The sequence below is a fragment of the Eretmochelys imbricata genome, chromosome 12 (assembly GCF_965152235.1).
Source record: "Eretmochelys imbricata isolate rEreImb1 chromosome 12, rEreImb1.hap1, whole genome shotgun sequence".
NCBI classification, from domain to species: domain Eukaryota; kingdom Metazoa; phylum Chordata; order Testudines; family Cheloniidae; genus Eretmochelys; species Eretmochelys imbricata.
Window position 1 is genome coordinate 41,158,939 of NC_135583.1, and position 21,213 is coordinate 41,180,151.

Sequence of the window (21,213 nt, forward strand, 5' to 3'; positions counted from 1 at the left end):
AAATTAATTCCAATTCAGCAGTCTCTCGGAGTCTGTTTCTGAAGTCTTTTTGTTGAAGAATAGCCACTTTTAGGTCAGAAATCGAGTGACCAGAGAGATTGAAGTGTTCTCTGACTGGTTTATGAATGTTGCAAAAAGAAAAGGAGTACTTGTGGCACCTTAGAGACTAACCAATTTATTTGCGCATAAGCTCAAATGAAGTGAGCTGTAGCTCACGAAAGCTTATGCTCAAATAAATTGGTTAGTCTCTAAGGTGCCACAAGTCCTCCTATTCTTTTTGCGAATACAGACTAAGACAGCTGCTATTCTAAAACATCTCTTTCCTTACTAATTCTTTGATTGCTTCTTGGTCCTGATTAATTTCCGTAGACAGCACCAGTAAAAGGAGGCAAAGATAAACCAGTGTAACTGAATACCAACCTATACTTCAGCTCTTAGCTCACAGCTACAGCTAGCTGGGCTATGGAAAACAGCAGTACAATTAGATTTAAGTTACGGTTGGCAGGCACCAATGGGGCAATTTCCTTATCTTCAATAACAAAAATACTCCTTTCTGACCGGAAAGAAACCTGGAAAATTTGTTAGACACACTTTCTTCAGAATCCCAGCCTACGTAAGGGAGGAAGACGCCCAGCTCCCACTGCATTTAAATAGGGTTTGGGTGTTTAATTCCACTGGTCTCCTCGGAAAACCCCAGCTGTAGTAAATAGTCTGGAGTTAGTAGGGTCATTCTTTCGCTCTCTGTTTGTAACAATGGACAGTTTTCGTAACACCTCTTTTGAGTTATGCAACATTCTTCCCTCAGCAATGAGAGTGAAGTTTGTAGCCCACTGTTGACCAGTAAATACAGCGGATTATATTTAAATATATGACGTACACGTACAAGAAAAACTCCATTAGAAAGGCGGGGCAAAAACTTCAGGCCCAGAGATGTCCCTTACTTCCAAGCTAACCGCTGTGGCTTCAGCATGCTGGAGCGGAGCAGCGCTGGAAAGGCCGTTGCTCGATCACAGGGCTGGGCTACCTGCCCGGGGGAAGGGCCCGGGGAGCTCCGCATGCCGGTCTGCAGCTGGGCGCGGGGCCATTTTATTTTTGTTACTCGCCAGCTGGCAGCGGGCCCGGCTCCCCAGGCCGGCTCCGGACGGGGGACTCCGACCCAGCGCGGCTCGTGACCAGGCTCAGGCCCACGGCGGAGCAAGGCAAAGGCGGCCGGGCCGGGCCCTGGCTCCGGCGGTCAGCGGGGCCGCGCGGGTAACCCGGGTAACCCAGGCACGCGCCCCCCCCCCCGGAGCAAGCAGAGACCCCGGGCCGCGCGCACGTGGCATAAGGCCCGCCTCACGCCACGTGACCAGACCCGAACGGTCTCGGCGCTCCTCCTCAGCAGCTCGGAGGAGGCGGGACGCGGCTCTTTGTCTTCCGCCTCCTGCTTGGGCGGGTCGGTGGAATCTCGCCCTTTCATTGGCTGCGGTGGGGCGTGAGGGCACCTCTGATTGGCTGTTAGGAGTCGAACCACAACGGGCTACGAGCGGCCGGCCGCTCCCTTCTTCGCCATTGGTCGATAGCGGGGGGAACCGGCTTGGGACGCGGAAAAGCCCATTGGTCTCTAGGGCCCGGAGGGGGTGTGGCCTAGGTACGGCGGCCGCGCGGGGCCTAGCTGGTTTGCCGTTCGGTAAAGGAGCCGGGATGGGGAGCGAGCAGCTCAGCGCAGCTGGGGCCGGCGCGGCGCCCGAGGGCGGCCCCGTCTTCACCCTGGCGGAGGTGGCGAAGCGCAACTCGAGCCGCGAGGCCTGGCTGGTGATCCACGGGCGCGTGTACGACGTCGGCCGCTTCCTGGGCGAGGTGAGGCCCGCGGGGCCGGCCCGGGGACACCCTCTGCCGGCCTCGAGAGGCGGGGCGGGCGGGCTTGGGGAGGGACCGGGGGAGGCGCTGGTATTTATGTCCCGGGGCTGAGCACCGCCCTGCTGGGCACCCCTGTGGCGGGAGCGACACTCCCTTGCCCGGCGGAGATGGGGAGACGCTGACGGTGGTTGTCCCGCAGCGGGGTTTTGTTGTTCATCGTTCTGTGTTCGTAGCGCGGCGGCGGCGTCCTGAGGAAGCCGTCGGGCTCGGGACTCCGTTGTTTGTGAGGCACGCAGCCTGTGCAGACGGACGCATTCCTGCCCCATGCGGCCGCCAGTCTGATTTAAAGCAGATGCAGCAAGTGGATTGAGGTGGGAGGGGGGACAGCGGTAGCACATGACGTGGTAGTTTCAAATTGTTTCAGTTTTTCTTTTCCAAACAAATAATTGAACCAAGGAGTTCTCGCTGGCATCTCTGCTCCCCTCATGAGATGAAAAAAGTAAATGAAAGGCTTGGATTTGCATTTCTATCTTGGTTCCCGTTGGCTAAATGAATTAGTAAAAGATTTTATACTAAGTTGTGAGACAAGGTGTGTGAGGTAATATCTTTTACTGGACCAACTTTTGTTGGTGAAAGAGACAAGCTTCCAAGCTACACAGAGCTCTTCCTCAGGTCTGTGGAAAGCTTGTTCCTCTCAGCAACAGAAGTTGGTTCAGTAAAAGATATCACCTCACCCACCTTGTCTCTCTAATACCTTGGGACCAACATGGCTACAACAACACTGCAAATAATATACTAAGTAGTGTCAGTAATATAATAATAATATACAGGGTAGGTCAATATTTTGAAGACCAATCTCCAAGCAGAATCCAGGTTTTAAAGGAAACGATGCTGGTGATTCAACAGATGAGTATCTGTCACATTATTCACTTCCAAGAAGTGGGTGTATCTCTCTGCCTGGGAAGGGAGTTATCCCTGTGTATAGTCTGCAGTTCTCCTGCATTCTCTGGGGTGAGCAGTGCTATGTGGTCACTCATGTTGCTATTGACTTGGATTCTTGAAAAGTTTTAAGTTATAGGTTGCTCCTAACAGTGTTTGGAGTCAGTAACTGAGCAGAACAAAAAATGGCAATAAATTGTCAGCTGTGTTTTCGTCCCACCTCAAAATAAAACCTCAGCTGCCATGCCAGCACCACCCTCCCGAGCTTCTGGCTTCTACATAGCAATGCACCTATCACCTCGTTCTGAACCAATGCTAAAACAGAAGCACTTCACTGAAAAAAGCACCATCTTCCTTTTCAGGACTGTTTGTACTCTGTGTAAACTCGGCTTGGGTTTACCACTAGCTGAAAATGTCCATTTACATACATCTGCTATGTGGTCATAACATTATTAGGAATATGAGCAGGATTTTTGATCTCCAGGACATGATGACTAAAAAACAAATCTAGTGGAATCTACAGGCTATGTGATAGAGGACAGAATGATAACTCATCAGACTTTTTGGGTCCTTCCATCTTGCAGCATCTGAGATATTGGAGGCCACGGCTTTGTGTGTGTGTGAGAAGCTTTCCAGGATTTACAAAGTAAGACAAGATTCATTTTTATTGTACACTGGACAAGATAGTGCTACCTTCCCCCCCAGATACTACAAAGCTGAGTAAAGACTGTGGAGATTGTGCCTGCTGGGCAGCTCAGGCAGCCAGTTTAGAATAGGATTCCTTATCTTACACAATGACTTGACGATGTCCCGAAGTCAAACTCCTTCATTCAGCCTTTGCTTTTCTTTCAACAAATGTATCTTAGAAGATTCAAATTGTAGCCTCACTTCTTTCTTAGCTCCAGTTGCTGTGAGTGTCTCCTCGCTGATTCATGGTTGATGTTTGAAGGGCTTAGGCCCCTGAGCCAACCTTGCAGCAGTCAGCACTGATGACTTGAAACAATGCCATTCCTCATCAGATGACTGAGAAAGTGGAACTTTGGTCTCTTAACACTTAGCTTCCTGTTCCAAACTGCTCAAGGCTGTTTGTCTGTTAGTTGGGTTCTAATAAGAGCTTTTGGTTGATGGGACTATTTTCAGCCTATTATCTGGCTGATGTCAAAGTCAGAGGTATATTTTTCTAAGCAGAAGCAGATTGTCAGTGCCCAGTTCAGCATCTCTGCCAATTCGTACATCAATGACTGTTGACTGCAGAGGTGCTGGAACAGTTTTCCTAGTGTGGGTGCTGAGAGGCATTGAACCAAACTGCAAACCCTGTATATAGTGGAAACTACTTCAAGCCTGGGGGTGCTGCAGCACGCCCAGCACCTATGGTTGACCACCTTCGACTGTTAATGAGTCCTAGTGAAACCATGTGGAGTGTACTGGGGTCTGCTTGTGAATCCTCAGGTGATGAAAAAGCAAGTCAGCAATCACCATGTCATTGCCATGTTCCAAGCCCTTTAGCCTCCATGGTGACATTGGAACATCAAGCTCACTATGAAGCTGTGGATCTACAGGACTATGGTTATACCAATTCAGTTGTATGGAAGTGGAAATGAGAGCTCTGAGGAAGGTTGAAGAGCACCAGATTGATGTCTTTGATTCTTGTTGTCTTTGTCAGCAGATCCATATTAAACGCCCGACTAAGATCTGCAATGAAGATATTTGTAGCCGAACCCACCAACCACCTCCATCAGCACAGATTTTGGTTTGGCATCTTCCTTGGTATGGACATATTATTAGGCCGGAAGACCAGTGAATTTTGAGCACACTTATGAAGGAATGTTGCTACATGGTCAATGATAGCCTACATGCCAAAAGCTATGGTGATGCAGTGAGGTTGGCAGTGATGATCATAGACTGAACATCCAGCAAGACTGTCTTAAAGACCTAGCTAGAGATTGATCTGGGTAGTGTTTGCTCTGCAAGGAGGCTGCATTCCTTTGGAATTTGTGATGATAATGATAACAGTCATGGTCATCTTGTTGGAAGACTCTTGTAAAAGGCAGGCAGCCTCCGTGCCCCTTGGGGTCTTTCACACTGCATTGGCTTAGGCTGTCCCTTCTTTGCTTGAGTCAGTTTTGCATTATTTGCAGCTTTCATAGTGAAATGGAACTGAAATCTTTTCTTGTCTTTGGTGAGGTCTACAGTACAGACTTCTGACGAAGTAGCTATGTCAGTCAGGAGTGTGAAGAGGTCTGATCCCTGACCAATAGAGCTGTGCTAGTAGAAGCTGCTAGGGTAGAGAAAGTTATACTAGCAAAACTGGGCTTTTACTGGTATAGTTTGTTGCTCACAGGGAGTGATCTTGTTATACTGGTACAAAGCACAACTTTGACAGTTTAGCTGCATCCATGCTAGGAGTGCTTCACCAGTATGGCATAGCAGTAATCCTGTGTCGGTAAAGCACTTCTAATGTGGACACAGCCTTTCTCTGCAGGACTATAAAGGGGTCTTGGCTCCCAGATCCTCTGCCTATCTAGATGTGCCATTGATATTCTAGTATTGCATTCAGCTCTGCATCTGCATGCTGCAGTGTCTGAAATGTAACCTGCCGAGCCACTGTCTGTTGGGTATTTATAGGTACTGATCACAAGAGTACCCTAAGTTGTACTGGCAAAAGCACTTTTTCTCCTGTTTGTACTGGGGGATTTGCTGATATAGCTATACCTGTATAGCCATACCAGCAAATCTGTTCTAATGTAGACTAGGCTTGCATCTACACTACAGCTTTTAGTGCGATAACTATGTAGGCAAAAAAATCATACACCTTACCAACATAGTTATACCAGTTACATTTTTAAGTGTAAATCAAACCTTATTTTACAGACGAAAGCAAGATTAATCCTCATTAGCCCTATGTAGTCAATACAGTTCCTGGAGAGTGTCAGACCCAGGCACTTTAATGGATTTTAAACAAGCCCAGGTTTCAGAGTAGCAGCCGTGTTAGTCTGTATCCGCAAAAACAACAGGAGTACTTGTGGCACCTTAGCGACTCACAAATTTATTTGATAGCCCACGAAAGCTTATGCTCAAATAAATTTGTTAGTCTCTAAGGTGCCACAAGTCCTCCTGTTCTTTTTAAACAAGCCCAGTGTCTGATAAACTGTTCTGCATGAGATCTCTGAGGGTATGTCTACACTAGCAGAGTTACAGCGCTGCTCAGAGAATGCTGAAGGGAAACCACTGTTGTGTGTTCACACCGTCAGCTGCCTGTACAATAGAATGTTCACACTTGTGACACTTGCAGTGGTATTTGGAGCGGTGCACTCTTAGCAGCTATCCCACAGAGCATCTCTTCCTCTTCTGTTGCTAAGAGTTGTGGGAAGGCGGAGGGAGTTGCGGGGCATCCTGGGTCCTTTCCCAATGCCCCATGATGCATTGCTTCACATCCCAACAATCTCTGTGCTTTCGTCCGGATTTGGCGCCATCTTTCAATGATTTGTGTACTGCGCGCTCTGCCTCTTCAGTCTGCAGGAATGAATCCCACACTGTTCTGGCACGCCGTGTTCTCCTTTTGATCCCTCTTCTCGCTGTCCCGCCACTCCTTCAATTCTTGTTTTTCAGAGTGCATCATGACATCATGCAGAAAGTCCTCTTTAGTTCTTCATGGCCACTTTCTAATTCTGCGCAGCCATTCAGCCGGTGATAACAAAGACGAAGGCTGGGCTCCCAAGGTCATATCTGTGAAGCCAAAATGCAACATTTTACAGAAGCCGTATTGTTTGCAACACGCAGACCACTGATTTAAAACACAGCCACTATTCACATACCTGTCACTAATTGGCTGACACCAGGCAAGTACACATGAGCCACAAGACCCTGAAAATGATGAGGAACCGCAGGGGAAATCGGTGTTCCAGGACCATACTTTACACTGGGCACATGGCTCTTGAGGAGAGCCAGCACTGTAGGTGGGGGCCTTATAACCATTTACTGTCCCCACATTTTCCACAGGATGTGATCATTATGGAAGCTATCTCGCTGCTGAGGGTGAGCAGGGAATCAAGGGAGGGTCTTCTCCAAGACTGCAGCTTCTGGCCTGTCCCTTATGTGGCTTGCCTGTGTGCAGCAATGATCCTCTTCCCTGCCCCCCCCGTGACGGCAAAGTGGCACGGGAAAGTTACCCTTAATGGGGCAAGAAACAAAGCAGCTCTGCCAAAGAACCTACGGCAACAGATTTCCCAATATCTCCATAAGAGTTTCCTGGAGATCTCTGAGGCAGATTCCTGTGAAGTGACGGAGTCAGTCGATACCCTGTTGCACCGCTCAGACTAGGCATGTGGTGGTACATGCATCATACAGACACAAGCCTGCTTTCTGCAACCCTCCTGCCCCCAACATCTCGCTTCAGTGATTCCCAAAATCAAAGCCACTTACCAGGGCCCTCCTGTTTGCGCTTCACCAGGTTCCAACAGCTGTGATTGGCTAACCTCCTCTGGGGTAGAGAAGAGCTCCTGACTGCATGCATCTCTGACCTCCAAGTCGTCCACTGCCTCTGGGTCCCCTTCCCCATCCAAGATTTCCTCCTCCTGGCTCAGTCCACTGTTGACTGGCATGTGAGCTACCGAAGTATCCACAGTGGCCTTTGCAGTGGAGGTAGGGTCACCACCGAGTATTGCGTCCAGCTCTTCGTAGAACTGGCCGCTCGTGGGCACAGCACCGTAGCGGCAGTTTGCCTCCCGCGCCTTGTGGTAGGTATTCCGCAGCTCCTTCACTTTGATCCTGCACTGCAGTGTGTCCCAGTCATGGCCCCTTTCTGTCATGCATTGTGAAATCTGTCCGTAGTTGTCATAATTCCTACGGCTGGCATGCAGCTGGGACTGGACCTCCTCCTCTCCAAATGCTGATGAGGTCCAGCGGCTCGGCATTGCTCCAAGCCGGAGATTGTCTGGTGCGTGGAGCAGCCATGGTTACCTGGAAAGATGCGCTGAGACCACTGCACGCATCACTGAGCAAACTTTCAAAATTCCCAAGGAATTTAAGGGATGGGGCTGATGGATGGTCACCTGAGGGCAGGGCAGTAGAGTTCAAACTGATGACCAGAGAGGCTAGAACAGGCATTGTGGGACACCTCCCAGAGGCCAGTCGCAGTGCTGCAATTGACCAGGGTATCTACACTGGCACCACGGCACTGTAGCCCCGGCACAGAAGGCTGTATCCTCTTGTCGGGGTGGTTTTTTTATAGCGCTGGAACTACGCAGTGGCTTGGCAGTGTGTATACCTCAAGAGTTACAACGCAGAAAGCTGCTTTGCTGGCAGAAATTTGCCAGTGTAAACAAGGCCTGAATTGCTGTAACTGCAGATGTCAGGGATTCAGCATGAAATGTTCCCCCTCAATCCTCTGTAATGGTTGGGGAATTGCTAATTGCTGCCTGGTCTAGCCCTTGGCCACATGTTATTTGTACAGAATTGCTGAGCTCATTGAAGTGCTATTGCAGGGCTATTGCATAATCTCTGAGAGGCCACTCTGGTTCCTGCAAACCAGACACAGTGGGTCAGGTGCTGGTCAGTCTGTCTAAAGTGTGTCCGTTGCAATATGGATTATTTTAAACTTTATCATGTTATGTTGCTGGTTACATAATAGAAGTTCTAAGACATTGGACTTACCACATGGCAAAAGTCCATCAGGTCATAAGAACGTGGACAGAATGAGGGAGATGTACAAAGGCAGCTCCTCAAGTTGCATGTAAAACCTATAGTGAGTTTGTATCTGTTTCTCTTCCAGAGCTGGCTGGGCTGCAGTGGGGGGTATGCCTGATGTGTTTCAGCTGAAGTAGAACCATTTCCGTAAATATCTCCCAAATATCAAAAGGGTAATTCACTTACCATTTGAAACAAAATAAGCCCCAGAATGCAGGTTACAGTGGTGTCTCTGTGCTGCAACTGTATGAGCTATGAAAACTATGTCTGTGTTTAAATATGGATTACAGGTAAACTGCAGAGGGTTAACATTCCAATTATGTGCTGAAATGGCCTGTCAGGAGCAGGGGTAAATATACCTTTTGATTAGTGCTGTGAAGTGTAAGTCGCCCTGTGCTGCATGCCCCTTTCTCCACCACGTGCACAATACCGTTTGGGGCACTTAACTCATCCCCTCCCAAAACTCCTTGTATTTCTATTTAAGGTATTCATAAACATCGTAGTGGGGGGGCTTGAAATCTTTACTGGATTTCTCCTCACAGCCCCCTTCTGAGGTAGGCAGTGGTGTTGTTTGTATTTTACAGATCAGGAACTGAAGAGTGGTGAGTTGGGGCTCTCTACATGAATTCTGGTTGATATTGTGAAGTTGTATCATGAAGAACTGCTTTATTATGAGTACCTATGGATGTCTACACCACAACTTATGTTAGCATAATTTGTTGCTGTGGGGTGTGCATAAACCACCCCACTGAGTGACCAATTACACTGATATAAGCACCAGTGTGGAAAGTGCTATGTCAGCAGGAGAGCTTCTCCGGCCAACGTAATTACCGCTGTTTGCGAGGGCTCGCTTAGAGCAGCTATGTTAAAGAGCTTACAGTGCACTGCTATAAGTTATCTAGTGTAGCCAGAACCTGTGTGTATATGGGTCCACCATGGATGACAGTGCCTGTAACATGTATGACCCAGACAGAAAGAGTAAGGCCTTGTCCACACTACAGAGTTAGGCTGACTTAAGTTACGGTTCGTGACATACAGCCACCACTGTAATTAAACCACTGTTGCATCTCCACACTATGCTTCTTGTGTCGGTGGAGTGCGTCATGGGTAGCTATCCCACTGTGCAACTCACCACCATCTACCGCAGGATTTATTGGGAAGGTTTTGCAGTGCCTCATGGATAGGGCCCTACCAAATTCATCGCCCATTTTGGTCAATTTCATGCTCATAGCATTTTAAACATCGTAAATTTCACGATTTCAGCTATTTACATCTGAAATTTCACAGCATTGTAATTGTTTGGGTCCTGACCCAAAAAGGAGTTAAGGGGAGGGGGGTGGCATTGCGGTTCTGCTACCCTTACTTCTGCCCTGCTGCTGGTTGCGGTGCTGCCTTCAGAGCTGGGCAGCTGGAGCGCGGTGGCTGTTGGCCGGGCGCCCAGCTCTGAAGGCAGAGCCACCGCCAGCAGCAGGCTGGCCTGGGATGGTATTGCCACCCCTACTTCTGTGCTGCTGCCTGCAGAGCTGGGCGCCCAGCCACCAGCTCCAACTCTCCGGCCACCCAGCTCTTAAGGCAGCGCAGAAGTAAGGGTAGCAAAACCGCGGACCCCCTAAAATAACCTTGCGACCCCTCTGCAACTTCCATTTGGGTCAGAACCCCCAATTTGAGAAACGCTGGTCTCCCCAATGAAATCTGTATAGTATAGGGTAAAAGCACACAAAAGACCAGATTCTATAGTAGGATACCAGATTTCATGGTCTGTGACGCATTTTTCATGACCACTAATTTGGTAGGGCCCTACTCATGGGGGCAGGTTCAGGATCCCATGATGCACTTTTCCCTATCCCATAATTCAATGTGCATCCTAGTACGTTTCATGCTGCTTTTCAACAGTCCCTGTAACCTGCGCGCCCGCCATCTCTGTCAGGGAGTATGGATGCTGGACTGCTCTTCACTATTTTGATGAGCGTTATGAACACAAGGTACCTAATCCCGCAGTTTTTCATGAGCTGTGACTCTGACGATGCCTTGGTGTCTGCCTTATGGTGAAAGAAACAATTCAAGATTGCTGTTTGTGTTCACGGAGCAGCTGCACATGGTGGACTGTTGTTTCTGGGCTCGGGAAACAAGCACTGAGTGGTGGGATCACATTGTCATGCAGGTTTGGGATGACAAGCAGTGGCTGCAGAACTTTTGGATGTGCAAAGCCACCTTCCTGGAACTGTGTGCAGAGCTTGCTCCAGCTCTCCTGTGCAGAGACACTAAAATGAGAGCTACGCTCACAGTGGAGAAACGATTGGCAATTACTGTGCTGAAGCTGGCAACGTCAGACTGCTACCGATCAATCGCAAATCAGTTTGGAGTCGGGAAATCCACCGTGGGGGTTGTTGTGATGCAAATGTGCAGTACTATTAATTGCCTCCTGCTAAGAAAGGACTGTGACTCTGGGCAGTGTGCGTGAACAGGGGATTGTTTTGCAGCAGTGGGGTTCCCTAACTGTGGTGGGGCAATAGGTGGCATGCATATCCTTATCTTGGCCCCACACCACAGGGTGCCTCAACAGAAAGGGCTACTTTTCCATGGTATTGCAAGCATTGGTGCATCTCCAGGGTCATTTCACCGACATCAACGTGGGCTGGGCAGGGAAGGTGCATGACAGAAAGCTGCAAGCAGGGGTTTTCTTTCCACGCCAGTGGATTACTATTGGAGGTGTGGAAATACCAATAGTGATCTTGGGAGACCCAGCCTACCCCTTGCTCCCGTGGCTCATGAAGCTGTACGCTGGCCACCTTGACAGCAGCAAGGAGCATTTCAACAATAGAATCAGCAGGTGCAGAATGACTGGTCAGATGACTGGTCAGTGTGCCTTTGGCTGTTTGAAGCGTCGCTCGTGCTGTCTCCTCAGGAGGTTCGACCTCCATGAGGACAATATCCCTGTGGTCATAGCTGCCAGCTGTGCGCATCATAATATCTGTGAAGCAAAGTGAGGGAGAAGTTTTCCCAGGGGTGGAACGTGAAGGTGGTTTGGCTGCCTGCTTACTTTGAGCAGCCAGATACCAGGGCTATAACGGGCTCAGCGCAGAACTATTTGCAAACATACCTGTGTAATGCTGAGGTAAATGTCATACATACAGAGAAAAGTATCTTCAAAGGGGAAGGAACAGGGAATTTACAAGCACACACAATAGCAAGGCTCTCTCAGCTGGGTGTATGTGGGGTTGTCAATTTGTTTAATCCCCTGTTGGGTGGAGTGACTTGGGTACTGTTGCAGCCCTGGAAGATGCATGCACTGTGCGGGGGGAGGCGTGTAGGTAGGTCCTGGAATGCCATTTTCTGTGGGCTGCAGGGGGAGGTGAGCACAAATGTGTTCAGCCTGAAGTTGAATCTGAGACCGCAGCATGTCTGTTTGCCACCCTCCAAGCTCTCTGCTCACAATCAATGACAAAATGCAGAGGGACAGTCGGGACGGGAAATATGGGCAGCAGATGACGATGCTGCTTAGGGAGTAATCTGAAGCTCCAGAGGCTTGCAGCACCTCCTGGAACATGTCTTCCTTATTCCTCTTCGTTCTCCGCATCTGTATGATCTGCTCCGTCAGTGTGCCTGATGAGACCCTCAAGGCCACATCTGTAGCTGGTAAAGAGACAATGGACGGAGGTACCATTGTCAGTGCACTTACACCCCTTAATCCAAACAAGTTACAAGCACAACTTTCTCACTTTCCCTGGGGAGTCACAGAGCAGGGTTGCAGCCCCAGCCATGGTGAGTATGGCCCAAAAAGGGGGGGTGGGGGAAATGGGGTAGCAATGGGGTATCAGTACAAGCAGATAGGGCTATTGTACTGAATGCTGGCACTGATTTCCACAGGCAGTGTTGATTGTAGCTGATATCTCACTTCTGTGGGTAACCGAGGCTGCAAGGGAGCAGCTCCTGCATGTGTCTGGCTGCAGACCAGGTCTGTATGCTGCTAGCCTGTGCGCTGCAATAGTTACTCCTGGGGGGAATACTGCACGTGCATAATTAATGAGCTGTGCATATTTATTTTTTTGAGTAGAAAAAAGCTTCTGCTGAAAAGTTGCTGCAGTTCCATCTTTTGCCCACCAGAATGTGCTGTGGTGATACAACACAGCACCCTCTCCCAGCCAGCTAGGGAAGAGAGAGAGCCTACAGAGCCTTCTTCACAGTGCTGTTGAGCCAGGTCAGGAGATGGGGCTATGGGGCGACAGACAGCGTGGGGTGCTGGGGGATCAGATAGGGGCTCATAAGGACTAATGGGCAAGGACAGACTGGGGCAGGGGCTGAATGGCAGCGGAAGTGCAGGGCCACAAAGGGATGGAGGAGTGGCTGAGTGGGGGCATAGACACACATTGGGGTTTGAGTGGGGATGGAGGGACACATGTGCCTGACTGAACAGGAGAGGGTAGGGGTCAGCCAGGGTCTGCATGGGGAAAGCTCCCTAACAATCTCTCCCCACCCCCCAAAAAACCTGTTCCATACTTTTCCCACCCATACTCAATAACCCTCCAAGTTCACACCCACGCTCCTTCTCAGCAATTTACTTCCCTCTCTCTCAGCTCCTCCATTACCCGACTCTCCCCAACCTTGCACTGCTTCTGGGGGATGCGGGAAATATGGTTCTGTATTGTAGTTTAAATGAATTATCACACAGAGTTCTGTATTAATATGCCTAGTAAGGAATCTATTTGTCAAAAAACATTTTCTGAATCTATTTTGTTGTCTGTGTTGTTACAGGCATACTTGCTGACATGTATTTTGAAATAAATGACCAAAAATAATTGAAACTGGTGTGATTATATTATGTTATTTTGACAAATAAAATATGCAGAATTTGAAAATATTGTGTGCAGAATTTAATTTTTTTGTTGCAGAATTCCCCCAGGACTGTAGTTAGAGCCCTGAAAATCCACTGGTATCCGCTTTGTATATCCACGGACCATTTTTGCGGATCGCAGCGTGGATGCAGATATAAATTTTGTATCTGCACAGGGCTCTGCAGCACACAATCACCCGAACGGAGCGGCTGTTACCCAGCTTGCAGGCTCCAGCTTGGCTCTCTGAATCATGCAGCAGTGTGCTGGACATTCTGGGAGTTATAGTTGCCAGTTTGCGCAGCAGGAGGAGGTAAACTACAACTCCCAGAAGGAAGTGAGCCAAGCACCATTTTGAAGGAGGGATTGCTCTTTAAAGGAGCCAGGCAGCAATGGTTGTGTGCATTAGAGATGCCGCAACTGTGTAGGCATGTTCGAGCCCCCCATGGAGAGGGTGGCACTGCATAGAAGGGCCCAGAATTTTAGTCTCCCTGCCTGAAGTGGGGAAGGAGGTATGGCAGGGGCGGAGTGGGGGGCAGGGCAGGAGGTCTCTGGGGAGAAATGGGGTGGTTGGGGGCTTGACACAGCCCTGCGTCACTGCGGCATAGTGACCTGTGGAGCCAGTTCGAGCCCTGCAAATCCACAGACAATTTTGGTGGATTGTGGATTGGATGCGGATACACCTTTTTGTATCCACGCAGGGCTCTAGCAGTAGTGCCTGCTGAAGTAATTCACTGAATAGCATGGCAGTGTCCTACCATGGGGGGAAGAAACAAGGCAGCCCTCCCAAGAAACCTTTAGCAGAGGATTTCAGATTACCTCCAGGAAAGTTTCCTAGAGATCTCTATGGAGGATTTATGGGACATCCTGGTGCACATAAACTGTTCTGCAGGGCCCCCTCTGCCTAGCTGAACAGGGGAATGAGAAGCAGATAGCAACTGTACCTGTATTAGTTATTTCACTACTTCTTCTATCCTGATTTAAAAAAGCAGTACATGAGCAGATGTCCCTGCAGTATTGAAGCAAACTGACTTCTTAGCAGAGGTTCCTTCCCTGCATCAGGTTAGCACAGCTGGAGTGCTAGGAGAAATAAGTCTCACCAGGACCAGATGGTATTCCCCAAGAGTTCTGAAGGAACTCGAATATGAAATTGCAGAAGTATCACTTAAATTGTCCTCTGTACCACAGGACTGGAAGATAATGAATGTTATTTCATTTGCTTAAAAAAGGCGCCAGAGGTAATCCTGGCAATTACAGGCTGCTAAGTGTAACTTCAGTACCAGGCAAACTGGTTGAAACTGTGGTAAAGAACAGAATGATCAGACAGATGAACGTGATATGGTGGGGAAGAGTCAATATGGCTTTTGTAAAGGAAAATCATGCCCTACCAATCTCTTGCAATTCTTTTGAGAAGGGTCAACAAACATGTGGACAAAGTGATCCAGTGGATATAGTATACTTGGACTTTCAGAAAGCCTTTGACAAGGTCCCTCGCCCAAGGGTCTTAAGCAAAGTAAACAGTCATGGGGTAGAGGGAAGGTCCTCTCATGGGTAACTGGTTAAAAGATAGGAACCAAAGGGTAAGAATAAACGGTCAGTTTTCATAGTGGAGAACGGCGAATAGGGGGATCACCCAAGAATCTGTACTGGGACAAATGCCAATCAACCTGCTCATACATGATCTGGAAAAAGGTGAAACAGCGAGGTGGCAAAGTTTGCAGATGATACAAAATTACTCAAGACAGTTAAGTCCAAAGCAGACTGTGAAGAGTTACAAAGGGATCTCACAAAACTGGGTTATGGGGCAAGAAAATGGCAGATCAAATTCAGTGTTGATAAATGCAAAGTAATGCACATTGGAAAACATCATCCCCAGTATACATACAAAACGATGGGGTCTAAATGAGCTGTTACCCCTCAGGAAAGAACTCTTGGCGTCACCGTAGCTAGATCTCTGACAACATCTGCTCCCTGTGCTGCGCCAGTTTAAAAAAAAAAAAAAAAAGGAACCATTAGGAAAGGGAAAAATACGAGAGAAACGATAACGCCACGACATAAATCCATGGTGTGCCCACACATTGGAAACTATATGCAGTTCTGGTCACCGCATCTAAAAAAAAAAAAAAAAAAAAAATGTACAGAGAAGGGAACCAAAAATGATGAGGGGGATGGAACAGCTTCTATATGAGGAAAGATTAAAAAGACTGGGACTGTTCAGTTTGGGAAAGAGCTGAGGGGGGATAAGACAGAGGTCTGTAAAATTATGAACAGTGTGGAGAAAGTGAATAAGGAAGTGTTGTTTATCCCTTCACATAACACGAGAATAAGGGGTTGGGACAAGTCGTCTTCTCTCTGGGAAGTGTGGACTTTACACTGGGAAGAGCAGTATTAATCAGAATCCTGAGTCTAGCATAGGGGTTCACAACATGGGGTCATGGCAAGTGTTTCAACCACCTTTTCCAAAATGCCAACTAAGAGCAGGGGTCCTGGCGTAGGCAAAGTTGAGAACCGTTGTGCTGCCTGGATTGGTCTGAGTGCCTGTGTATGCGAACTTCTTTCTTCATGGGCTCTCATCACTAGGCAGCGGAATGTTCTAGCCTTTCAGACTCTTAAGGACACAGGAGGACTAAATGTTGAGGCAAAAATTGAAAGGGCCCTAGGCTGCTACCCTTACGTTGAATAGCAACTTACAGTGCACAGTGTTTAAGTTATTAGTTCCTGGCTAATGGACTTCTGCTTAATAGGTGTTGGGTAAATTTTTCAAGCCCTGAAAACTACCCTTGAAGATCTACAGCTTTAGATGAATCACTTTGGCTAGTTTTCGGGCACAACTCCCTTAAATGCAGAGTGGAAAGATGAGGTGCACTTCATGCTTTGGCTGTCATGGCAGAATGCATCTAATTTCTTAGTGATGCATGTTCTCTGCCTTGGGCAAGGCTGTTCGGTTTCAGTAAGCATCTTTCCATCTTCTTTCCCGCATTCTTGCTCTCTGTAACAAAACCAGAGGCAGGAAAAATCCAGTTCCTAAGGGATTTAATCATGCTTTTCCTATCTGTCATTTCTTCCTGTACTGTCCACCTGCATCCACTATCTCTGCACGCTCTTGTGTCTCACTTTGGAGGTAGTAGGCTGGCGGTGTGAAACCTGCCAATGGGAAAGGCCTGTGGTATTCATCATGAAAGTGACGCTTAACCTCTGCCCTCACCCTCGGAAGGCTTAGCTTGGGTGGAGAACACTCCCCATGGTTCTTCCCAGCTCCTTACAGAAGCATGTTCATGTGCAACACCCGCTCTGAACTCTGACTCAGGGTAGGTGTCATAACCATAGGGGTAGCCTAAATTCCTCCTTACCTGTAAGAGGTTAAGAAGCTCAAGTAACCTGGTTGGCATCTGACCAAAGGAACTAATGGGGACAAAAGCTACTTTCAAATCTGGAGGGGGGGAGAGGCTTTGTTTTGGGTTCTTTCTTTCTGTGTTCCTTTGCTCTTGGGACTAAGAGGGACCGGACATCAGTCCATGTTCTCCAAATCTTTCTGAACAAGTCTCTCATATTTCAAACTTGTAAGTAACAGCCAGGCAAGGTGTATTAGTTTCTTTTTCTCAACTTGTGAGTTTTCCCTTTGCTAGAGGGAGGTTTATCCCTGTTTTGTTGTAACTTTGAAACTAGGGTTAGAGGGGGTTCCTCTGTGCTCTTTGAATTTTCTGCTACTCTGTAAGGTTAACTACCAGCCTAACTTTACAGAGGTGATTCTTTTACCTTTTTCTCTTTAAATAAAATCCTTCTTTTTAAGAACCTGACTGATTTTTCCATTGTTCCAAGACCCAGGGGTTTGGGTCTTTGATCATTTTGTAACCAATTGGTTAGGATATTCTTCTCAAGCCCCCGCAGGAAAGGGGGTATATAGGCTTGGGGGAATATTTTGGGGGAATTAGGACTCCAAGTGGTCCTTTCCCTGATTGTTTGTTAAATTACTTAGTGGTGGCAGCGATCCCAAGGCAAGAAAGAAATCTGTGCCTTGGGGAAGTTTTAACCTAAGCTGGTAAGAATAAGCTTAGGGGGTCTTTCATGCGGGTCCCCACATCTGTACCCCAGAGTTCAGAGTGTGGAAGGAACCCTGACAGTAGGTCTGTGCACAGCTATCATTCTGTTGTTGATTACAGCTTTTCAAGGGTGAACAGGTATCTTCTATAGCCTGTGGTGTTTTATACACAAGTTAGATACAGGTTCTATGGAGGAATGCAGCCTTGAGGGGGAAGGAGACTAATTTCAGTGATTTAGACACTTCAGAGATGAATTTTTAAAGCAGTCAAAGTGCAAACAGTAAAACTTCTCTTTAGGACCTTCACTACCCCTGGCTGGATCTCAGAGGGGGCCAAACGCAATGCTGGTGAATCAGAGGCTGCTTCAAGGAGGGTCACTAGAGTTGTCAGCTTATACCATTGGCAAGCTTGGCCCTCTCTCGATTGTTACTGTAAGTGGAAAGATTAACTAAAGCAGACAGAGATCCTCTTATTGCAGCACCTTGGGGAAATGGAATAGCAATGTTGCCTCCACTGACATCCAGGAGAGGAGCATCCTAGAATGAGCATCTATGAGCCCTTCCCTAGCAGCCTTTATTCCAGCAGGTGAAGAAGAAATAAGAATGGTTCATACATAGAAGGAAAGGGGAAAGCACACAGCAGGAAAGAGCTCTCTGCAAGCGAGAGTGCCTGGCCTACCCAGCATGCTCTGTTCAAGAGCCACGAGGAGGCACGCTCTCGGTTGTGCCTAAATAGTCACTGTCACTGATGGAGTATACTCAGCGCCTTATGGTCTGCAGTTCAGGGCTCCTGTGTTGCTTGCACTTACGGCTTCTCTAGAGGTGAACTCCTGCTCATATCCTATGTTGTGCTTCTGCACGAGAATATGTATAGGTGCATCAGGAGTCAGACCAGCCTGTCTTGGCTATGAACCTTAGGGACTGCAGAGCAGATGTGACCGAGAGGGCTGAGTCAGTGGTTCCTTGTGGATTTTGAGGAATTGCTTCTTGTTGGTGGAGGGATTTTTGCTGTCTGTAAAGCAGGTAAGGCTGGATTCCAGGTGCTTGCCAAACCCTGCAGTGCTCTCTCATTACTCATGACTGCCTGAAGGGGAGGCTGCAGACTTGGACCTTCAGTGGGGTTCTCTTGAGCTGTTCTGCAGGGGCTGTGATGAACTGAAAAAGTTGGAGTACGTTTGCATTGTTGGGCCCAGGACATTACCAGAGCATTTGGGAAGGGGACTGGAATTCTTCTCATTGCTTTTTATCCCTCAGCCCTGGGCTCACTGAATTCCTTCTTTTCCAGCATCCAGGTGGAGAGGAGGTTTTGCTGGAACAGGCTGGTAGGGATGCCACAGAGAGCTTTGAAGATGTTGGACACTCCACGGATGCCAGGGAAATGCTCAAACAGTACTTCATAGGAGAGGTTCACCCGGTAAGGAACAGCTGGGTGTGACAAACCCAGAGGGAACAGTGTGCATGCCCCCTCTGGGTAATCCAGCAGACAACTACATCAAGATCTGTCCTCCTAAATGTGGAGTTGCTGTGTACCTCCACCCAAAAAAACCAAACAACCCCCCAAACACATGCTGAAATGGAGGCTGTAGATTAAAATCTAAACAAATCTCCCCTATCAAGAGGCGGCTTCTGATTGCAATTTAGTCAATGTCCCTGTCACAGGGCGCACTTCTCACTGCTGGGCTGACACCTCCCCCTGGTCACTGTGGGGTTAGCTCGAGATTGACATTCCTGGTCATGGTTGCACACCATCACTCTGACTCTGGTCAGCAGCTCCTCTTGCTCCAGGACCCACAGCAGCTCCTTTGTGATTTAGTCCTCCAGCTAGGTCACTCAGCATTCCCCCTTCCAAGGTTCAGTCCATCAACAGTGCTAGGCAATCTGCTGTTCACTACCTCAGTTCTGGGCCATGCCCTCAGAGGCTGGTAGGGGAACTCAGGACTTGCCATCTTCTCCGAGTTCCAGTCCAGGGACTCTTGGCTCAACAGTTCTGGGCTCCTTTCTCTCCCCTCACTGCTCCTTCCCTGGACTGCTTCCTACCTGTCTGGCTCCCCTTCTCTCTCTGGGTGTTCCAGCTCCAAGAATCCCCTCCCCAGGAATGACTGCTGCCTACCTTCCTGCAGCCTTTCCTAGCCACCCAGTTTGGAGCCCACTACCTGGCTTTACAGGCCCCACCTGTTTCTTTACATATGAGCCTCTAATTAACTGCCTGTAGCCTAAAGCTCCCCTGTTTGCAGCTGAATTAGCTGATTAACCCCCTGCACCTTACCCAGTTCAGCTCCTGCAGGGCCAATGTGGGAGCTCACCCAATTGCAGTCCCTTAAAGAAATTCCTTTGGGAAGCTGACTCTGCGGGGGGGTCTAAACTCCTCCTTGCCTTGTGGCTCAGGGATTGATGATGTGAGACAGCTGATGCTGTGGACCCTTGTGTTCTACATGCTTTGTGAGTAAACTTGCTGTAAAGCCAGTGCCTTTCAGATGTCAAGGTCTTGGTCACAGGCAGGGCTACCAGAATGGGGGATGGACCCATCACTTTTAAAAGTAGGAGGGCTATGTCCTCCCACTTTTTACTGGCCATAAGGGTGAGCAATGAGGGGGGAAGGGAGTGAAGAGGCAGGAGTGGGAGGCGGGGTCTCGGGGGGGGAAGAGTCAGTGTGGGGGTGGAGCCTCTGGGGAAGGGTGGCGCAGGGGCGGGGACCCTGTTCAGGCGGCAGTGGCCTCAGTTTGGGCACTGATGGTCCCACTGCTCTGAAGGATCTGCTGCTGGTCACAGCTAGGAGCTGGAGTTGAAATGTTCCAGGCAGCTGCGCAGGTGGTGCTGGTTGGGTGCCTGCTGATTCTTCTGCCATGGTTGAAAACTTCCTTCCAAAAAGCAAAGTTACAATGTTTGTAATCTTTTCTCTTCTCTTTTCTCCCCCAACCCCTCCAAAAACCTGCAGTGTGATCGTAACATTGAAGGCTCTAAGGTAAGAAGCAATTGTTTATTCCCCCTCTATAATTTAAGGAGTACTAGTGGCACCTTAGAGACTAACCAATTTATTTGAGCATAAGCTTTCGTGAGCTACAGCCCACTTCATCGGATACTAGTGGCACCAAGCTTATGCTCAAATAAATTGGTTAGTCTCTAAGGTGCCACAAGTCCTCCTTTTCTTTTTGCAAATACAGACTAACACGGCTGTTACTCTGAAACCTCTATAATTTAGTGTCTAGGAGTCTGCTGGGTTCAATTAGCAGATATTTCATTTGTTTCTACGCAGTATGTTAGGCATTAGCCTAGATGGAAGAGGTTACACAAACCATAGGGATTGGACACTCTGGTGAAGAGACCCAAGAAAGTGTCTGTGCAGGGGAGGGGTTGAATAGAGAAACTACTAGTGGATTGCTGCTTTGGGGAAGAGGGGACTCACGGCCGTGCCAGGAACAGCAGGACTGTCACATGGGATATGAAGTGGAAGAGAAAGATGGTATCATGCTTTGCAAATGAGATATGGCTCATTCTTTAGAGAGTAGCGATTTGTCGTATTTTTACCCTAGTTGGGGAAGGGCATCGTTTTCTTCCAGAGTCTTTCATGGCATTTAAACCGAGAGTTGGGGTGTTAGCATTGGTGTCCTGCCAAATTTCAATTTGAGTAATTACATCTTTTTACCTAAATTCCCCCAAAATTTTACTTACAGTATCTTCCTTCCATTCCTAATCTCTTCTGTAGTGTTGCTGTGAGCTGCTACACAGCTACCATCTTACACTCAAGGTTAGCTGCATTTATTTGGTAGGAAAAGTTATTTTTGTATACATATTTGTAAAGCACTTCAGCATGAGCCATTAGACAGAAAGCCCATTGTTTAAAACAGATGATTGAGTTGCTAGAGTGGTCTTTCCCTCTTTTTT

General features: G+C 48.2%; 1 protein-coding gene across 2 annotated transcripts in view; it reads left to right on the plus strand.

Annotated features, from left to right (window-relative positions):
- The first annotated feature begins 1,651 nt into the window (after positions 1-1,651).
- Positions 1,652-21,213, plus strand: part of CYB5B (cytochrome b5 type B) — a 36,660-nt gene continuing 17,098 nt past the window's right edge. The window contains exons 1-3 of one of the 2 annotated variants that reach the window (XR_013347688.1): positions 1,652-1,839; positions 18,617-18,745; positions 20,267-20,293. Coding sequence is in view for 1 of the 2 variants with exons in the window: in XM_077831217.1 (XP_077687343.1) it covers positions 1,684-1,839; positions 18,617-18,745; positions 20,267-20,293 (312 nt within the window). In the remaining variant the exon portion in view is untranslated. The remainder of the gene's footprint in view (positions 1,840-18,616; positions 18,746-20,266; positions 20,294-21,213) is intronic. The other variant, XM_077831217.1, reaches the window with a different exon arrangement.